This window comes from Macrobrachium nipponense, chromosome 29 (assembly GCF_015104395.2).
Source record: "Macrobrachium nipponense isolate FS-2020 chromosome 29, ASM1510439v2, whole genome shotgun sequence".
Taxonomy (NCBI): Eukaryota; Metazoa; Arthropoda; class Malacostraca; order Decapoda; family Palaemonidae; genus Macrobrachium; species Macrobrachium nipponense.
The window spans coordinates 3,229,008-3,251,561 of NC_061092.1; the positions used below are offsets into that span (position 1 = coordinate 3,229,008).

Genomic DNA, 22,554 nt, shown 5'->3' on the forward strand with positions numbered 1-22,554 from the left:
CCACAGGTTTTTCTCCTCTGCGATTGTAGTAAAAGGTGTGACCTTGAAATGAACGTCGCAGACGACACAGTTTACGATAGTAAATAACGGATTGCGAGTCGTAGTTTGGTAGTACTATCTCCCACAAAAAACAAAAATGACTACCCATCGCTCCCTTTAAATAAACTTCCCTTCCCTGCCCACCTGCTCGATCCTTTTTCGTTCAAATGTCGATAACAGACGTATTACTGTGCGTTTCGTGACTGATTTTTGTATGCTTGGTTTTATTACTGACTGATCGTGCTATAGAATTGGCGTTGCAGCGGTTTGCGAGTCGTCGTATTTCCCACGAAAACAAAAGTGACCAGACATCGCTCGGATTCGCTCCCTTTAAACTTCCCTCCACAGTCCACCTGCTCGATCTTTTTTCGTCATTGCGTCGATAACACACGACGCAGTACATTTTATATGATATAGTTTTGCATATTTAATTATATCATTGAGTGATCGTGCCTTGGAATTGGCGCTGGTGGTGGGAAATGAGGATTTATTGATGAAAACGGGACTAACTGCCGTGGTGGAGCGGTATCCCTCCGCGCAGTCAGTCCTCAGAGCCCTATCCAATATGGCGGAGGCAGTCAGTGAGAAACAGATGGATTAAGCGCTTGTGCGACGCAATTCTCTGTCCACGGGATATGTCCTAAGGGTCGCGACCGTGCAACGGTTGAGCAGAGTGTTCGAAGTATTCGTTATAATTCCGTGAAAGTCGTTCTATGGCCGCCGAGTGAGCGAAAGCGGCGTTAAAACAGCGGTGTTTTAGTTTTTTTCTACCTGTTGTTGGTATTGGTCATTGGCCGTCCGTCGAAGGAAGATCCCCCCGAAGTGTCAAAATCAGGTGACGACAGCGGCCGCCACTTCTCCTGGATGACCTTAAGGACGCCCACCACCGCCAGCAGGTAGCAGCAGCAGCAGCAGCCATGGCATTCAACGACACGGTGAGTCAAATAAGGACTTTGAAGTAGGAAGAAGGAGGGAGGAGGAGGAGGACGACCCGTCTCTCCTACTCCTGACGGTGACGTCGAATAAATTACATTTTTCTGTAAAATTTTTTATTAACGGGTCGATTTATCGAGGTGGCACTTAATGTTAAGGTCTTCGCGGGTCTAAATTTGGCTTAATTTTCCCATGGTCTTATTTATTTCATCCGTTTTAGCTGCCGACGTCGAAGGCAAAATCGGAAAATCAAAATGAACCCTTTTTTATATTCTTTTGATAATTCGCCCTTTTGAGGTGCCAGTTATTGTTATTTTCGTCGGTAAATTCTGCTTACATTCCCGTTATGTAATTTCCGTAACGTCATTTCAGTTTCTTTTAATACGAGAGGGACGTTTTATGTCGCGAGAAACTGAAGAATCGACTAAAACAGATTTTGTCTCTGGCACGGAATCCATTTTCACGCCCAATTTGTCTCTGGGGACGATACTGATAACGTATCTTGGTCTTCCTGTCTATCATACCAGCCATCTTCCCATCTATCAGGGGCATTACCCGAGAACTCTAATAACCTAACGGGGCTTCTTGACTATTATTTTTCATTTCCCACGCGTTAATTCACGATGCGTTTTCATTTCCTCTGTGTATTGATGGTGGTCCTTTTGTTTCGTAGGCAAGGCTTGGGTTAGGCTGGTTTACATCAAAACTTTGTAGGTCAGGCTGGCTTGTTATGGGCTTGTTATACTAGACATTGTAGGTTAGGCTGGCTTGTTATAGAATACCATGGTTAGGCTGGTTTGTTATAGAATACCATGGTTTGGCTTGTTATAGGCTAGAATACCATGGTTAGTCTGGCTTCTTCATAGACTGCCGTGGTTAGGCTGGCGGTCTTTTCATAGTCTACAAGGTAAAAAAAACCGCACGGTACAGGGGTGGACCATGTACGATCAATGTGTACAACCCAAGAAAAGTACATTATAACGCGTCCTGACACCGGAGTAGAGGTCATTAGCTCCGTTTTTCACCAACAAGAAGTCGCGTCTGATGCCCATCTCTGATGTCAGGACACGTTATAATGTACTTTTTTTGGGGTTGTACACATTGATCGTACATGGTCCACCCCTGTACCATGCAGTTTTTTACCCTATAAGCTATACCATGGTTAGGCTGGTTTCTTCATAGTCTATAGCTATATACCTACTATGGTCAGGCTGGCTTCTCCATAGTCTATTATTTACCATGGTTAGGCTGGCTTCTTCATAGACTACCATGGTTATGCTCGCTTCTGGCTTCTTCATAGACTTATCATGGTTAGGCTGGTTTCTTCATGGACTACTGTGGCTAGGCTGGCTTGTTACATAGACTTCTTTGGTTAGGAAGGCTTGTTTGGATATGTTATAGACTTCCTAGGTTAGGCTGGCTTGCCATAGACTTCCTTTAGGCTGGGTTACACTTATGACTTCTAGGTTAGGATGGCTGTTAAAGCTTTAGCGTACATTTGTAGCCACATAGACAGCGGAATACTAGGTTAGTCTTGTTATAGAAGGTCCCATAGTCATGCATAGAATTGGCATAATTTAATTAAATCTTATGGTAATGTTGTGTGACGGTAGGTTAGGTTAGCGATCCTCTTGGCTAAAGCAGTGCATAACATGCCAGGCCAATTTGAATGTTTTGGTAATTTGGAAGCGAAGGTAAACGTAGGTTGATTTATGTTAGGACTGTGTATGCCATTTCTGACATTTTGTCACCCAGCCAAGTGTAAAAATTACACCTCACCTTTGGTTTCCCCCTTGTCAGGAAATCCCATTTAGAATTAGATGTTTCCTGATTAACGCACGACTTTGTTGTATAGGCTACATGTAATCATAGCCTAACTGAACAGCAATGGCAATTGTTTGAGTGTATCAGTTTAGCAATGAGTGCCAATCTCATTCCAAAGCAGGCAAACCTGAAGAAGCGAAGCTAGTCATCGAATTTATTAATAAGCAGCTTCAACTGTTCAGCCTAGGCTAAGGAGCAGTAATGACAGGTTAAGTATATCGGGTTACTAATGAGCCAAGCTCTAGTTCCGTGCAGGCAAATGCAAATAGGCTATTGTTAGATTTGCTCAAGTGTAGTATTATATACTGTCTTTATGTACTGTCTGATCAATAAAGAATGTTGCCGGTATGTATTTGCCTAATCTACACAGGCATCAGCCAAAAGCTTTGATAGTGATGCTGAAGACATTAGTGAGAAAGGACGATATGTTTTGGAGACATTATGTTGCTCTAGGTTTTATCAGCAAGGCTTCAGCTTGCTTTAATGGGCCACTTGATGCTGTCGGCTTTCTTTAATGGTGTGCCAACAATTTGATTTTTTTTGATATACTTTTCAAAGCCTAGATTACATCACTATATAGAGTTTTGGAGGTAATTTTGAATCCCATTGTTAACTTATGTAGTAATATAGTTTATGGGGTCTCATATTTTAACTACCATAGTAATATATTATTCAAAGTTGAGCATAACTGTATTCATATGGAACATTCTGTTGAATGAAATACCCATGTGAGTAAAGAAAATAGTAAATGAGGTTAAATCAGGGTTTACATTACATTTAGGAATTTGGATGAATATACAATTGGAACGCAAGCCCAGCATTGACTGAGAGAAAAATAAACTTAATAGCAAGCTTTTCCTTTTGAATTTAGATGTTGATATATGCTTGGGAGTCATTTAATAAGGAGTTAAGGTTACTGTCATTTAAAAATTGTATGAACAGGAGAGATAGTTATGACAGAACTCTGTAATTGAGGAAAAAAAAAGGAATTAGTACTTTGTGAACCAGAAGTTATTTTTCACAAAAATCATACTTTTGGGAAAAACTATCTCGTTAACAAGCATGCAGTACATATTGAAACATATTACAGGCAGTCCCCAGGTTACAGCAGGGGTTCTGTTCCCGTCAGGGCGCTGTAAGCCGAAAATTGCCTTATCCCGAATCGTCATAATTATAATGGGAATAAATAGCAACAGCGCTGTAAGTCCAGGTTACAGCAGGGGTTCTGTTCCCATCAGGGCACTGTAAGCTGAAAATTGCATTATCCGAATCATCATAATTATAATGGGAATAAATAGCAACAGCGCTGTAAGTCCAGGTTACAGCACTGTAAAGCAGATAACAGCACCATGATGCAAGTGCCTTAAGTCTGGAACAACTTAACCCAAAACTGATGTAACCCTGGGATTGAGTGTAGTATTGGCTTTGGTAAGTTGTTAGTTATGCAAATATTGCTGCTATACATCTGTCCATCCGCCTGTGGTGTTTGCGTATGGTACACTGCGTCCCGGGCTTTGGATAGTTACATTCAGCTTACATTCAACAATAATAACTATCCTATTTCGAATATTAATGGTGTAATTCGCATACAGTAAATTATTAGAACACTTTTCAGTTGCAAATGTACACCCCTGATATCCTTTTATTACCTAAAATTTACACATACCGTAACTATTTAAAGCCCGGGACGCAGTGTTACCATACAAAAACACCACAGGCGGATGGACAGATGGAAAAAAAACAAGAGTATAGGATCTGTAGTATTTGTTGCTCTTTGTATACAAAGTATTTTTCAGTATTGTTTGTTGGGTATTTTTCTTTTCTTTCTATGTACGTAGTATCTTCAAATGAAAGTCTTTAGCCTGCATTATATGAAAAAGGAAGGAATAGGAAATAAAACTTATAGACCTGAATTCAGGTGATATCAGTAGAAAGCAGGTATGAATGTGCTCCGTGTAAACATGCCTGTTGTCATGTCAGTGAAAAATTTTAATTGAGGTATTGATTTCCAGAAGTTATGACAGTCTTCAATCTATATCTGTTGAGAATGTTATGTTAGATATTGGCACTCTAGGAATAATGTCATATTTGGTATATTTATTGGTTATTGACATGTTTACAACTTGCAGATTACTTTCTTGGCATTGTGAGTAGCAAATGGGGATGAGTCTTTGAAGGATAAGTGCTTGACATATACATAAATTATGATTCTTAAGTAAGTCAAACACTTAACATAACTCATGTAGTACAGTATGCTACCAAAGTCAGTATGGACAAGGAAATGGCAGTTTTTGTTTTCAAAATGAGTTTGAGAGGCAGTGAAAAAGTTTGCAAGTTGACATATGATGAAATCCATTTGAAGAATTGTTCTATTCATTGTGTTTGGCATAGGATAGTTCTTAATACATCAATCTATCGTGGTACCACAAAGGTAGCACATGTTAATTTCAGATTCCAGTTGTGTTTATGAGACAAAGTATTGAAGTTTAATAAAAGTATCTTAACATTCTTCCGACATTCCAGAGCAGACAAGGTTCATGCTTTGTGTCTGGGTTTTGCTCAGTCTATTTATGTCAGGTGTAGGAGAGTCGATTCTGATGTCTGGATGCGCTCTGAGGAACAGATGTAGACATGATAAGTGAAAAGGATTGTGTTACCCATCCCCTTTGTGGGAATCGTTAGCATGCTTGTTTCTGAAGTGTATGGTGTATAGATATCTCAGGTGCATTTTATTAACTATTCCCCACACTGTGAACTGATTTGTGAGCACCGTAGATCCATATTTATGGATTATCCTGAGTCCTGACTTCAGATTTGGAAAAATTAAAGTCAAATTGAGTCTCAGAGCAATAGGATTTCTTACTTTCTGTAGGTTTTTTAGGAGATGCGCCAGTGGGTAGGTGGGAGCCAGCGAGTAGGACAGCATCCAAATAAGTTAACTATGACGTAAGTCTTCGTATTTTGGGTTGGCACGACCTGGAGGTTATTAATGCACCATTGAAGCAAGTTTGATTCAGAGTTTAGCTGTCATTTGATGTTATATGAAGAGCTGCCTCGACAAGTTAGCTATTCAGCTCATGTATCATTGAACCGTATTTGTCCGAGACAAGTCTTGAATAATTAAAAATGGGTTAGTGAGGGAAATGTCTACAAATGGGAATAATAAATATAAACGACATTCTGTATTCTTCTGATAAGATTTGATTAGTTGAGAAAAAGTATACATAGACAAGAACTTAGATCAACAAAGAAATAGAAGAACCTGAGAGTAACTCATTAGACGTCTGACCCGGTAAAGAGAAGACCTAAAGTTAATATGGCAATGGTTCAAATCAACAATAATTGACCAGGTTTTAGACAGGAAGGAATAACAAAGTCATGGGACTGGAAACCAAATATATATTACAGAGAAGCCTTGGAAGGAGGGATTAGTCAAATCAGCTGGACATGGTGAATGACAGTGGATAAAGCTACCTTGTTGTAGTAATCCCAGGTTAATTGATTTAATTAACTAATAACATATGTGCTTTACTGCTGTTTTATTTTATCCATATCAGTATTTTGCAGGAAATGAGACATAAGGGATACTTATTTATTTATTTATTTTTTACTACCCTCTGTTTGGCTTATTGGTTTTGTAAGGCTGCATCCTGAATTGGACTTTGTTCTTGACTTTTTACCAAGTTGCAAATCCCTCACCACAATCCCTTGTCCAACTAATGTGGCAATGTTGAAGGAATTTTGTTTTGCTGTGTTGTGTACCAGCTCCAAGTTGACTTTCCACTTGCATGGGGGCCTTCAGTTATACTCTTTTAAATAGTATGTAGTATATAATTCATTCCCAGTTGAACCATCTACATTTTCCTGGCAGTTATCAAGTACGTAACATAAAATAACAAAGCTGAATGAAATATGATTCCACCACATTAAAGCATTTCATGTGATAACTTTTTATTGGAAGCATATTGACAATTTGCTTTAAGTAATTGTGTGCCCCAGAAGGTTGCTGATTCCAGAAACCAATTTACATCCTCTTTGTTTAAAGCCATAAAGAGGATCTATTCCCTTCACCATACGGGACTTCTATATGTTACACTTTTTTTATTTCTTCAGGAATAACCACTGGTTCCATGCAATGTAAAAACACCATACAAACAAACAAACAGACAACCTTGTTAATAGATAGCTCAGAATTTTGCAGGCCAGTTTTAATATTACTTTAAACTCTGTTTACCATTTACTTTGAATGCTCCACCTAAAACTCCAGAGAAAGTTTACTTCATTGCAGCACCTTGACCAAGTCAAGATTCACAGGCTGCAAACATTGTCGACATTTCTGTCGAGCATTGACCTCTCTCATGCCTGGTGTTCAGCAGGGTAGCGTTGAAATACTTTTGCTGTCTACGGTATTAGGGTTAATGGCCTTACAGAACAAAATAGTACAGATTTCAGATGATGCAGCATAATGGGAATCATCCCTTTTGCAGAAATGTCTCAAAGCACCAAAATCTGTTGAATCATTGGTAGCTAGTATTGAATTACTACTGTTAGTGCAGTGTGTCTTATTGATACAGTATTAGGCTACTTTCTTCTTATCATTGTTCCATTTACAAGAGAGTGTAGTAATACAGTACTTTGAAGAGCCTATACATTTGTATTCAGTATTATAGGATCTGTAAGATTTTTACATTAGCCATCATTATTGCCACTAATGAATGGAATGGTGGGCACATAGTACCAGCCTAATGTTGTATTTAGTGTAAGTTCTTATTATCATCTTATGAAAAGTTGTAATTTCAAAGTAATTCTTCTGAAAGTCACTTGAATAATTTTTTATATTTGTCTTTCACAGGCCTTACAGTCTCAGGTAAGTACTTGAGGTGTTTAGGTAATATCTGAGGCTGAACATTTTATTTTAAAAGCTGTAGTAATGATGCTTGTAGAAGAATGCATGGAGCATTATCTTTTCTTTTGTCTAAGTTTGCTACAAAAGCACATTTTATAGAAGAAATATGCTTCCTTACTAGGAAAATACTTGAAATACTCATTTCTTTTGTTGTAAATTATGTACGTATACTGTAGCATATTTTGTAGTGTTCAATTTTCAGGTAGTTGCAAAAATATTGATGCAGGCACAAACATTTTGCTGGTTTTACACTTTGTATGAAATAGAACTTATTTTTGGAATTCTTGTTATGCAGTTAGTCCTCTTTAATGGACCTTGTACATTATATTTGCTGTTTCAGTGTTGGCAGATGCTGTAACATAGCTTGTAGCTTTTGATGTTTACTGAAAATATTATGTATTTTGCATGGTGCAGTTGTTTATGGATATTTTAATGCTGTTAAATTGTGAACTCATTATGAGTTTCATTTATAAACTTGACTTTATTGTCTTAAAACTTAATTTGGCTTCTATAAAAGTGTGTTGTAATTTGTTATTTTATGTCTTGTAAATAAGCATATGTATAGATCTTGAGTGCTTACAAACTCTGTGTAAGTCATTGTAATCTGTATGCTGTTGTGAAGACCTATTCACTTCCAAACATGAGTAGTTTTGATTTGACTGAGGTTGTTGAAAAATTGTAAAGATAATGCTTTTTTATTTTATTTATTAATTTTTTTAGTTTTGTTTCACTGGGACTTTGAGTGAAGTTATAGGTCTTTAAGTAGGGTTCTGGTTCCTTAAATTGTTTGATTTAGTAAGTTGTCATCAGATGCAAAATTGAGTGTGTTTTATCTAGATGCTGGGAGTAAAAGTGATGGCAGGATTATTAAAGCAATCTTAGAATACCTATTAGGTGGAAGAGTGCAGCTGCTCTCCATTTTAGGCACTGCGTTGGTGTAAATACAGAATATTAATAGTTTGCTTCCCTCGTCAGTCAGTCGTTATTCTGACGACTACTTCCACCTGCTTAGAAGCACAGTGACTTCTAGTAGATGAAGGTAGCCATCACAGATAATGTTTACAGACTGTCTAATTGAGTGTTGTAGTTACCTTTTTGTTTTAGTTTGCTTTAGAAAGTTTGATTATAGCCCATTTTCAGGGCTGGGTAATCAATAAACCCAGAGCTGTGAACTTGAGGAACCATGGAAGAGGAAAGGAATTCAGATGAGGATGACATTTTTGATAGGTTGTAAATTTAGAATGAAGTTGAAGATGCTGGAAGACGGGAAAGGAAGTGTTCAACATTTCTTTCTATAAGTTTTGTCATCTCTGGAGAATCAACCTCTTTTCATTGTCTAACTGGAGGGAATATCAGAATCAATAAAAGAATTTTCAAAGGTGGAGGTGTAGATTTATTTAAATGGTGGTAGACTTGTTAAAGGTGGTTTTAGAAACTGGTCCTGCGCACAAGATTCCATTGTAAACTACTGTATTTGTAAAAGTCTGGATATGCAAATTTTTCAATCATGCCTGTAATGTTGGTATCAGTGACCTTTCTGTGTTGTGGGCTGCCATATGGTTCTAAATCATTTGCTTTAGTGAAGTGCAGCATAAACGAGTGTAGTCCACTCGTGAGTTTGTGTTAAATGTGTTGCATCTTCTCCAGAGGTCAGCGCTGCACTGTGGAAGATTGTGTGGCCAAAGATAAGGGCCTTTTGTTTTGGGTAGGTTTTCACGTGTTGCATCTTCTCCAGAGGTCAGTGTAGGATTGTGGAAGATTGTTTTTGGCCTAGGCATCTCTTGGTTTGGGAGGTGTCAGATGTGTTGCATCTTCTCCAGAGGTCAGTGTAGCATTGTGGAAGATTGTTTGGCCTAAGAGCCTCATGTTTTGGGAGGAAGTTATGTGTTGCATCTTCTCTAGAGGTCTAGCATTGCATCCTGGAAAGACGTTTGGCCTAGGTGCCTTTTGTTTTGGGAGAATCAGTTCCTCGATTTAACCGATTTTTCTAGGGCAGGTGTATCAATGTTAATTACTCATAAATTAGATTAGAGTAGCATTCGAGATTTACTACTACTTACTAATGGTTTGCAGGTAGCATATGTTTACAAATTATGGGTGCAGCTGTGTCCCATGCTGATTTGTTTATAGAATAAATAGTGGCATGATTCTTAAAGGCCATTCCAACCAGTTTCTTTCACTCTCCTGTAACTTTAGTTGTAGCTGCAGGAGCTACTCAGAGGAAGATCTTGTGTGGGAATGCTATGAGTTATAGTGTTAGATTTATCTGATTTAAGAATCTCCTCTGACTAGTATTGTTGCATTTGAAATCAAAGGTTGTACACATTGTATATATTTTATACTATAAATGTAATGTTTAGTTGGAATTTTTTTTAAAGAAGATTCCATGGCAGATTGCATACAATACTTTTGTTAGTTATTTTTTTTTTAAGATTCCATGGCAGATTACATACAATGCTTTTGTCAGGTGTCAGATATAGGAACTACATTTAATTGCCTAAAAATAACAGTTTCTTGACTTGAAAGTTCACTAATTAGTATTTATATTGTCTCATATATCCTGAATGGTGTCTTATTTGACATTTATCCCTTAATTGGACCGTCATTATCTGTGACACTTGTCAGACGAGACCTTGATCGAATGTGGTGTTTTGGTCAGGTTGGGTGTGTGTGTTGCTTCTCAATGACCTAAAAGAAAAAAAGTGTTGATTCTCATTCATGTGTTCGTAATGTGGGCATTGCATTTCCAGTCGGGTAGGTTTGTAATGATGTAGTTGTTATTTTACAGAAGAATAACTGCAGGAACTTTTGAGGTGTTGTGTGTAATGTTTTCTCATTAATATTTCGCACTATGACGAAATTTTAGGTATGCTAAAAACTAGGAATTGAAGTGATCAAATTGGGTAATATTATCAGTTGTAACTTGAAACCAGCTCCATTAAATGGAGACTTCGTAGCTTTTATAAGTTTTTAACTAGATGCTAGTAGCGTAGGCAGCTAGGATGACACTAATGGCACTAACTTGCATCTAAAGTTTATAATAAAAGTCAGGGTTTATTTTTGTTGCTTATTTTGTAACTGCTGTTTTATCAATCACAGTTTTAAGAAGTCGTCGTAATTGTTTACCATTGCAAACTGCATTTGGGACAAGCATCACTAGGCTTTTTTTGCTACAATATAAAAACTGCACAATAACTTGGATTAAATGTAATGGAAGTAGTAAATGTTACAAGCATTGTTATCTAACATTTGGGTATATAAAAATTGTGCATAATAGCTTAGTTTCTTAAATGGAGTGGTAGCTATATGTTGCAAGCATTGTTGTGTTTTATTTAGGTAATTTTATATATTTCTTTTTGAAAGAAGTAATATATTTATTTTTATTCATTCAAAACTTTCTGAGAATGATAACATTTAATGTAAAAACTGTGCATAACAACTTAGTGTCTTAAGTGGAGTAGTATGTGTTACAAATATAGTTTTATTTAGGTAAATCTTTATTTCTTTTCGGAAGCAGTAATATATATTTTATCATTCACTCAAAAGTTATTGCTAATTTCTGCGAAGCTTTGCTTGTCCCCAGGTCAGTCGATCCAACCAATATTAGTCGAGTACACTTGCTCTCAAACGAGTTCAGTTCACGTTTTTTTTTTAACGAGTGCAACATTCACGTCTGCTCCATCCCATCAATTCAGTAATACGCAAGTTATACAGGGTGTCCATAAAGTCCCAGTACCATTACAGGCAATAAATACTTGTAATGGTACTGGGACTTTATGGACACCCTGTGTTTCATCGCCCACTTTCCCAGCATTGGTGTCAATTACTAGAGAAATTAGAAGAAAAGTCTAATATGCATTGGAGGAATTGGCTCGATTAAACTGGAATTACTTTAAAGCGAATTATGATTTTTTTTAGAAATAAAAAAAAAGATAGCTGAAAGTACTCGAAATGTAATTGGCTATGATTTCTTAGAAATAAAGTTTAACTGGAATTACTTGAAACTGAATTATTTAGGAGTACTTAGAAGTGAAGTATAACTGAAATCACTTGAAACTGAATGACTGCGAGTTCGCAGAAATAACATATAACGGAAACGGAAATTACTGAAAACTGAACGAATATCAGTTCCTAGAAATAATATGTAGCGCATCTGGTATGAATTTCAGTATTATTTCAGTCCTAACATATCGGTGTGTGTTTTTACTCAAGTATGCATTTAGATAAAGTCCTTGTCAATTATGTTAAATTATGAAAAGATTATGTATAAGTACTATACGTAGGTTAGATGCCAACAATAGAAAGTAATCTATCTTGACGTAAGAGACACTTAACCCAACTTGGGATAAAACTGTAAGGAAGACAAAAGGACCATTTTTTATGAGATAGGTACATAATTTTTGTTGACATTTGCCCTTAAAGGTTTCACTTCCCCTCCTGGCTATAGTAGATGCACGTGACTTCATTAAATAAGCGAATCTCACGGAAAATGATAATCAGAAATCCAAGCGCTTTCGTCTTTACTAAGACATTGTCAAGGAACTTGACGATGTCTTAGTAAAGACGAAAGCGCTTGGATTTCTGACTATCATTTTTCTGTAGTATTATATATTATTTAGAATAATATTATATATTATATTTATATATCTATATATTATATATAGACATAGACACACACACACGAATACCACAGGACAATGTCAGGCAGATCAGTACCCGTGTTTTATTCATTTTTTTTCCTGTGGTATTCGCTTGTATATGAAGTCACGTGCATATACTGCAATTTTTTAAGCATATATATATAATTATATATATATAATTATATATAAGTATATTTACATGCATACACACATATACTCGTAGTTGTATATGCCTGGTGACAGGAGTGTCATAGACATCGAAAAGAGTCCTTGCTTAGTCTTGCCACCAATTTAGTTCAAGGTCGTCTGTCGTGTAAACAGCATCGGAGAGGCTTCGTACGGCTTTTATCAGGGGAAAGGAATGTTATTGGATCTGATATGTGTCGTTTATTATTATTTTTTTATGCGAGTGTGAATACTCGGTCGTGAAAGAACGAACTGCATATACTTTTTCTTTCAGCCTCACTTTCTAAGAGGACATAAAATCACGTTGGAATGGTGGTTGTGCGTGGTTTTTAATTGCATAAACGTTTGTTTTTTTTTTAAAAGGTTAGATAATGAAAGTGCAAGTCAGTAATGATTAGGGTACAGGACTAAGATATTTAGTTGATGTTTTGAACGTTATGATTAGGGTATAATCCTAATGTATTAGTTGATATTGTGAACATTATTTTGGTGTCCCCAACATATTAGAATTGTGTCACTACTCCGTCACTCCCCTTTGTAATGGAGGACTTTGTTTTCGTTACGTCATTTTACTTTTTAACCATTTTAGTTATAAATATATCATATATAGCTATTTTAGTTTAAATATTCATAATCATTTAGGTTATAAAATATGTCATAACCATATTTTAGTTATTAAAATAATCATACAATCATTTTAGATTCTAAATGTATCATAACCATTTTAGTCATAAATATATCCATATCTCAAGAGCTTGTTGCTCTTCTCAGAGATACGTCCTCAGAACCAGTCTATATTTTGGTGTTTCCCAACGAAATCGAATTGTATCACTATGCAGTCACCTCCCTTTTTAATTTAGGACTAACTTTTATTATATCTTAAACTTTAGCTGAAATTTTTGCCATTTAAGTGAAAGATATATTTTTTATATATATCTTCCAGAGTCCCCAGATTTGACGTTTGTAACCAAGTCAACTGCTAGTATCAGGAAATGATTATAGTTTATTGCATATTATCAATTTCATATTTGATCATTCATTCAGTCCAATTGCTGATATCTAATAAATACCTTTTTTTTTTACCCTACAGCAGGTGAGTGTTGCTACGTAGGAGATTTCATCACAGTAAAATGATAGTAAGTAGATTTAGCGTGTTTTATTTTATTTATATTTTTCCTCTTGTCAAGTTGAAAGATTTGATGTGTAAATGTATAATGTGATGTTGAGTTCATTATAATATATATATATATATATATATATATATATATATATATATATATATTTGTGTTTATATTATATATATAATATATATATATATATTTGTGGTTTTATTATATATATAATATATATATATAATATATATCATATAATATTTTGTCTATATATATATATATAAGTATAATATATATATATAGTTATATATATATGATTTTGTATATATATATATATATAGATATATATATATTTGGGTTGTTTATATATAATTATATATTATATATAATTATATATTATATATAATTATATTTGTGTTAATATATATAATTTATATATATATTATATATATATTTGTTTTATATATAATATATATAATATTTATATATATATATATATATATATGTATGTATGTATGTATGTATGTATACGTACAAATTACGTTATCATACGAGAGGGTCAAGACGGGAAGTCCTGACCTCAGGGACGTTACGTCCCGTGCCCGAACTCGACACCAAGGTTGCAGTATCATCATTGATTTTGTTTTTCGTTATTTAAATTTTAAATCAGTTTGCTTTCTGTCACTTATTCGTTCGTTCGTGTTCGTGAAAGTGTTGATTAAGGAGTTGTAAGAAGGGCCATTACACTCTCTCTCTCTCTCTCTCTCTCTCTCTCTCTCTCTCTCTCTCTCTCTCTCTCTCTCTCTCTCTCTCCTTGTAAAGAGGCATATGACCCTCCCTCCCCGTTGCTGTGAACATTACATTGGCTTCACTTGAGGAATCCTGGGGTGTGTGTACCAGTTTTAAGTGACCCTCTCTCTCTCTCTCTCTCTCTCTCTCTCTCTCTCTCTCTCTCTCTCTCTCTCTCTCTCTCTCTCCTGATCATACTTTATTTTTTAAGTTAATTGATTATGTCTGCCGGTTTTGAGAGAAAGGAACTAATACGAAATATAGATTTACTTGGCGTCAGTTAATTTTGCGTTAGGGTCCTAAGTCTCACTGTAACACCTGTTAAATAACTCGTGAAATTACCGTTTGGGAGGTACGTTTATGACAGAAGGAAGTCGAGCTTGCACGTAATCGTATATTGGGAGAAGTCGAGGTTCCTTGTAATTGTAAATGGATAGAAGTCGAGCTGTCACTAAATTGTAAATAAAAAGGAGGGAGAAGTCGAGGTTCCTTGTAATTGTAAATCGAAAGAAGGAAGAAGTCGAGGTTCCCTGTAATTGTAGATAGGAAGAAGTCGGGCTTCCAAGAGAGAGAGAGAGAGAGAGAGATACAGGCGTAGGTAAATATCACATGACGTGACTGCATTCAATCCTCGGTGTGCAGTGTCACCTTCTTCCCCCCACCCCCCTCCCTGCCAGCTGATAATGCTGCTGGGGGGTGGGGGGGGGGAGGAACCACCAGGTAGGTTTTGGGGAGGTCTTGTTTATATTCTGGAGTTAGGGTTTTCGTTGGGGGGGGGGGGGGGCTGGCTTGTGTTGGATGGTGGTGGCATCAAGAGGCTACTGACTGGCACTTGTTTTGTTGACATCCTCCTTCGTGGACTCTCCCCCCCTTCCCCCCCGTATGGGTACAGTGCCGTCAGTGCACCTCACGTGGTGCACTGTAGGCTCTATGCTACATCCCTTTCTATTCCTTTTTACTGCTCCTCCGTTCGTATTCTCTCTCATCCATCCTGCTATCCACCTTCTCCTGACAACAGTTGTTTCATATTGCAACTGCGAGGTTTTCCTCTTGTTTACACCTATTTTTTTGTTTTTTCTTTTTACTTTCAATTTCCATCTCAAGAGCTGAATGACCTCATAGGTCCCAGGGCGTGTCCTTTGGCCCTAAATTTTGTAGTATTCCAATTTCCATTCCTTCCCTAGACTTCGCCTTTTCTGGCTGGGTCAGTTTCGCTGGTTGAAGGAGCTGTTGAATAATACAGAGGCCTTTTTCAGGCCTTTCATATTCCGGTGCAAAGAGGTAGTAGTAGTATTTAACTGTGGTTCTGCCCTCTCTTTTTGTGTGTTCCCAAAGAGGTCCCCCTATTCTTTTTTTTTTATCCTCCCTGAGCTGTTCTCGATCTCTCTCTCTCGATCTATACCCTCTCACCCTCTCGTCCCCATCAGAGAACGATGGAGTTTGTGTATTTTAAATGACAGGAAATTTAACCTAGTTTCTCACTCTCCGCTATTGGAACAGCAACCGTGATGTGGGCATACAATGTTTGAATGTTTGCATTCTTCTGTTGTTGTTGGTTAGGATATGAAACGCCGATGCTTTGTCCACTTGACCCTCAGTCAATCAACATCCATTTACTCTGAAGGTTGTGTGCGCGTCTTGTTCGTTTTGGGTTATGTTAGGAGTTGACAGCATGTTGACAGAAATACGAGTCTTCGCCAGCTTGATAGAAATACTAGATATTTTAGATCATTTTATTGGTTGTCTGCTAAGTATAAGCTTTCAGATTTGTAATGACTTAAGTTTATTAAGTGCAGTAGTGATGTTAGCAGGTACTTTTGTAAAGTGTATAGATTATCGGGAAATATTTTTAGGTAACTGATTTTCAGTTGTCACTTTATTATTTTTTTTAGATATATAGATTGTCGGAAATCACGACCAGTTATGTACAAACGGAATCAATTATTATAGAACTCACCCCGTCATCTATTATATCCCTTTCTGGCACGATGGCTTTCAAACAGCCAGTACTGCAAACAAAAGGTTTGTCGAAGTATAATTGATGATTTGTGTTCAAATTTCAGTAGAAACTCAGCCCTTTGATTTCTATTTGTTGTCATGTGAGCGTAAGGCCATCTCGCCTTTAAGTTAACAGCGTTTACGTAATTGAACTGATTCAATTTTTAGCCTAGTTAGCGTTTGCATGTTTGCTTGCAACAAGTTTCTATGTTTATCGAGAGAGAGAGAGAGAGAAGAGAGAGAGAGAGAGAGAGAGAGAGAGAGAGAGAGAGAGAGAGAATATTCTTACACCAGAGTATTTTTAACAAAGAAGTGTGGATCTGTTTTATAGATGAGGGAGAGAAGTGTACATGGTGTATGTGTAACACACACACACACACACACAGAACATCTATTGAAGCCCCGATATCGGGTCTTGTGTGAGAGATCGCCTCTCAAAGCAGTATTATGTACTAGCTTGAAGGATCCTCTTTCTCGCGCTGAATATCCGGAGCAGCAGCAAAGCACACCACCTTGAGGGGGGCTGTTTTGTTATTGCTTCCTCCTCCTCCTCCTCCTCCTCCTCCTCCTTCGTTGTTATGAAACCTAACAGCAGAAGACAGCAATCTCCTTCATGGCTTGTAACACTAAGCCCCCTGACCCCCCGTTCAGCATGTGCTCTCTCTCTCTCTCTCTCTCTCTCTCTCTCTCTCTCTCTCTCTCTCTCTCTCTCTCTCGTGTTTTGTTTCATTTTGTTTGTCTTAGCAGCTGTAGTTGTAGAAGCCCCCTGACCCCCCGTTCAGTATGTGCTCTGTTTCATGTTGTTTGTCTTAGCATAGCAGCTGTAGTTGTAGAAGACCTCTGACCCCCCAGTTAAGCATGCTCTCTCTCTCTCTCTCTCTCTCTCTCTCTCTCTCTCTCTCTCTCTCTCTCTCTCTCTCAAGTGTTTTGTTTCATTTTGTACGTCTTAGATGTCGAAGATACTCGATACTCGAGTGTTAGGTGTTTTGCTGTTCAGCTTACTACTGAGGATTATTGAAAGAGACAGATTTCTCGGTTGAGTACAATTGATGTACTTTTCTACAAGTTTTATTAACAATGAAAATTTATAGCCTCCTACGCTTGCCTACTTAATGTGCGGTGTACTGTATTGGTTGCGAATCGATTTTATAAAATATTAGAAATCGATTATATCGTGCTTTTTGGGAATAAAATGTTGGTCGAAGTCTACTGTGTTAAGTAGTTTGGGAATAAGATATTGATAGGAATCGATTGTAATTGGGAATAAGGTATCGATAGGAATCGATTGTAATTGGGAATAAGGTATTGATGGGAATCGATTGTACTATTGCACTCTTTGGAAATAAAATAAGTACTGTAGGTAGATAGCAGTTTTCGTAGACTATTGGCTTTGCTGTAGGATAGACCAGGCCTGCAGTTTGGTATGTTTGATAATTGGAGGGTGGATGATCAACTTGCCAATTTTTTAGTCACAGCCTCAGTAGTTTTGAAGATGTGAGGGCGGACAGACAAAGGCGGTGCGTATAGTTTTCTTTGACAGGATACTAATACCTTGAAGGATTTAATTCCCTTCAGGAGTGCCGATATGTTGCACTGTAATACCGAAACAAACATCAGTAAATAGAACGTCACCGCTGAGGTCGATGTTTTGCAGGACAGTTGTGTTGTTACCGGAAACAAAAGGAGGGCCATCCTGTATTAACCCCCCCATAAAACAATAGGATTTGACGTTTCACGGCTCCTGCGAGAGAGAGAGGGAGGGACGGAGGACGGACGTCCGTTTTGCTTGTGTTTTGTTTTGGTGCGGATGTGAAGTGATTCTCTCTCTCTCTGTCTCTCTCTCTCTCTCTCTTTGAAGTGTTTTGTTTCATTTTGTTTGTCTTAGCAGCTGTAGTTGTAGAAGACCTCTGACCACCCCAGTTCAGCCTGCTCTCTCTCTCTCTCTCTCTCTCTCTCTCTCTCTCTCTCTCTCTCTCTCTCTCTCTCTCATATTTGTGTCTTTGGCTGGGGGCGGGGGATCAATAGTCTTTAACTTTTCTGTCATTTTTTTTAGAGGGGGTTGTATAGTTTTTACATACCACGGTTATTACAATATTTACATCCAAATCGTGAAAAGGTGATAGGGATGACAAAATAAGGTCAAGGAAGAGCTGTGCAAAAGGCAAGAAACCACGAAATCGAGGAGCGAAATACTTTATTTAGAAAAGGCTGGCTTCGAAGGGGGAAACATGTTTTGTCATCCTCGTGAATTTGGGTTATAAAAGGACCCTCAGGCATTCCGCAGTGTCGTGACGTCGGCTGCCAAAATTTGAGAGAGGGAGAGGGTGATGCTGTTAAATGACGTTCTAGGGGACAAAGGGTACAGTGTGTGTGTGTGTGAGAGTTTGCAAGAGTACGAGCAGCTCCCTTGCAACTTTGTGCAACTTCAAACTGCTCTCAAGACGTTTTGGGCTATGGGTCCGGCACCAGTAGTGAGTCATGATTTTAGAGGGTTTGCAGTGAGGCTTACAAATTTGCATTAGCAAAGCATATTGGCGTTGGAAACTTGCTTGCGCGCTTTATGAATTATGTATAGATTATATATGAATACATAGTTTATAGAGGACGCCGTTATACACTTGCATACATAAATCATACTTTTTACTTAAGAGTGTTTGTCAAAGGAGTGCTAGTATTTTTAGCCTGGACCTTAGTCCAACCAAAATGGAAGGAGAGAGAGAGAGAGAGAGAGAGAGAGAGAGAGAGGAGAGAGAGAGAGAGAGAGAGTAATTATATCATTCAACAACGAGTTCATAAAGTAACGGATGATTCCCTATGAAAATATATTAATTGACATACTTTGTTAGGTTGGAAATCAACATAGAGAGAGAGAGAGAGATTTTCTTGGTTGGTTTGGTGTTGAAAGAGGGATGGGGGGGAGGGGGCCAGGTTTATGTGGTTTAGCTCCGCAAGAGAGGAACGAGTGAGGGAGGAGAGCTTTGAAATTTAAACCTGTCCAGACGACACAGGGATAGTATCAAGGGGGCTTGAAGAGAAGCAGGTGAGTCAGTGGGTGGGTGTGGGAAAAGAGAGAGAGAGAGAGAGAGAGAGAGAGACCTTACCTTACAGACCTTACATCTTGTTCGGGTTGCCCCAGGGTCCCTCAGTGTGAGGACCTCTAATGTCTACCAGAGAGTTGCTAGTACATCTTCCGGTATATTTTGCATCTTCCAATCTTGGATGGTCTGGGATGCAGTTTAGATATTTGTCGAGCTTATTCTTAAACACATCTACGCTCACTCCTGATATATTCCTCAGATGAGCTGGCAACGCATTGAATAGACTCTGGCATTTTCGATGCTGGTGCGTAGTGGATTAATGTCCTGTGTGCTTTCCTTATTTTTCCTGGTATATTTTTGGGCACTATTAATCTACCTCTGCTTGCTCTTTCTGATATTTTTAGTTCCATGATATTTTCTGCTATTCCTTCTATCTGTTCCATGCTTGAATTATCATGTCCTCTTGTTATCCAAGAAAATTAATTTAAATTTAAACATATTTGTTATAAAAGTGAATGGGAAAATCTGTCTCCATAATTTATTGATTCAAATTTATCAGAGTTAAATACCATCCTATTTACCTCTGCCCAATCATATACTTTGTTAAGGTCTCTTTTGTAGAGCGTTCCTACTCTTCATCACAAGTAATTTCTCTACTTATTCTTGTGTCATCTGCGAAACTACTCACTACCGATCCTTAACATTATTGTCTATGTCTGGCAATCATAATAACAAACAGTATTGCAGCTAACACCGTACCTTGCGGCACACCGGATATTACCTTGGCTTCATCCGATTTCTCGTCGTTTGCAATAACTATCTGTTTTCTGTTGTGTTAAAAATTCTTTTAACCATCTTCCTACTTTATCCACGATATTGTGTTTTCTAATTTTCTTCGCTAATATATTATGGTCTACTTTATCAAAAGCTTTTGCAAAGTCTAAATATACCACATCTGTTTCATTTCCGCTTTCATATTTTTGAATATGTTTTCACGGTGGACTAACAGTTGGGTTTGTGTACTTTTTCCGGGTACGAAACCATGTTGTCCTTTATTAAACAAATTATTTTTTATTAAATGTTTCATAATATTTTTCTTCATTACCCTTTCATACACTTTCATTATATGTGATGTTAGACTCACAGGGCAGGCCTATAATTTTACTTGCCTCTAGTCTTGATCCACTTTTGAAAGTAGGGGTAATATACGCTAATTTGTGCTCATCATATATCTTGCCTGTATCTACACTTTGTCTTAATAATATTGCAAGTGGCTTTGCGATAGAATGAACTACTTTCTTTAACAAAATAGCAGGAATTCCATCAGGCCCTGCAGCAGCTCCATTTTTAATTTCATTAATAGCCTGCACAATATCAGCTTCATTAATATCTATGTCAGCTAAATATTCACTATTTTCATCCTTACTTCTATATCATTATCTTCATTATCTATTCTAGGGGTGAATTCTCTCTTATATCGTTCTGCCAGTATGTTGCAAATTTCCTTTTTTTCATTCGTTAATCTCGCCCTTCAATTCTCAGAGAGAGAATTAGAAGGCAGGGCTCTCTATGAACAAGACGAACTTGGTTTGTCGCTTTTTTGTGGTTGAAATATTTTCATTGTCCTCTTGTTATCCAAGAAAATTAATTTAAATTTAAACATATTTGTTATAAAAAGTGAATGGGAAAATCTTGTCTCATGGAGCGCCTGAGGTGAGAAAAATCGGGTTGATTCTCTCTCTCTCTCTCTCTCTCTCTCTCTCTCTCTCTCTCTCTCTCTCTCTCTCTCTCACACACACACACACACACAACTTTTAAGTTGAAGAATTCAGTTAGAAAATGTCGTTCTTAAAAGCAATAACCTCGTCATTTTACAGTTCCTTATTTGGTTGCACTAAAGTTGTTTTTTTTTTTTTTTGATGAAAAATTTCAACAGAAACAGAAAAATGAAAATAACGATGGTCGTCAGCTGCCTCCTTGTGTAACTCCTGACTGTACGTAGGAATTTTCCACTCAATGTTAGAATTTCCATTTGATCCTGTTATACTGTTAGTTGCTTATACGTAAGCAACTGACATATGGCTATTATTATTATTATTATTATTATTATTATTATTATTATTATTATTATTATTATTATTATTATTATTATATAGTTAATAATTTTCAATATCGTGAAAAACAGTTTGTGTAATAAAATCCACAATTACTTATCTAGAACGTATTATACAGTTTACTATAAAATTTGATTTTTATTAAACTTATTATTATTATTATTATTATTATTATTAGGTATTATTATTATTATTATTATTATTATTATTATTCAGAGGAAAACAACCCTATTCATATTGAACCAGCCCACACAGGGCCCAATGACTTATCTGAAATTCAAGCTTCCAAAAGTGGTACGAGTATTTGCGATGACACCGCACTTTCTATTTCCCCCGTTCATTAAAAGTGGAATAAACTGCACTATTAAGTAACAATTATCGTCAAGTCATAATTCCTATTATCTAAGAACCTTTCCAAGGATGAGGAAAGTGGCTTTGAGAGGCAGCCAAGCGGATCTGGGCATGCGCTGTGGGCTGCCTTCTTGCCGTTTCGCTCAAGATCAGATAATATAATACGTCATGTAACGGGCCTTACTTTTGCCCTCGTTCTGCGCTGCATTCTCTCTCTCTCTCTCTCTCTCTCTCTCTCTCTCTCTCTCTCTCTCTCGTTGCACTCAAGTACATATTGTTACTTTGTGTGATATACACAGTAAATAGTTTATATATATATATATATACTTATATCTTATTATATATATATATATATATATTATATATATAAATTACACTTACATTGGCATTTTGACCTTTATGCTTAAATGTGACCTCTCTACAGATAATTCATTCATGTTGTTCGGTTACAGCGTTAAATTGAGTTACGCGGTCATTCTTTTCGCTTGTGATTTCTGCAACGTATTCATATTTTTTTCTCTAATTGGTTTTATTCTTAGTCATTTTGTGTAACTCAGACGATCATTTTGTTCTTGGCATAGTTTTTTTATGCTTGGTTTGTGAACCCTTTGTCCTTTTTTTGGT

The 22,554-nt window shown here is 37.1% G+C and overlaps 1 protein-coding gene across 3 annotated transcripts in view; it reads left to right on the forward strand.

Moving 5' to 3' along the window:
* The first annotated feature begins 579 nt into the window (after positions 1 to 579).
* LOC135206040 (serine/threonine-protein kinase 26-like) overlaps positions 580 to 22,554 on the forward strand; it is a 116,149-nt gene continuing 94,174 nt past the window's right edge. For 2 of the 3 annotated variants that reach the window (XM_064237221.1, XM_064237222.1), the window contains exon 1: positions 580 to 974. In XM_064237221.1, coding sequence (XP_064093291.1) covers positions 957 to 974 — 18 coding nt within the window. In that variant the 5' untranslated portion in view covers positions 580 to 956. Of the gene's footprint in view, positions 975 to 7,648; positions 7,664 to 22,554 lie in introns of all 3 variants that reach the window. The other variant, XM_064237220.1, reaches the window with a different exon arrangement.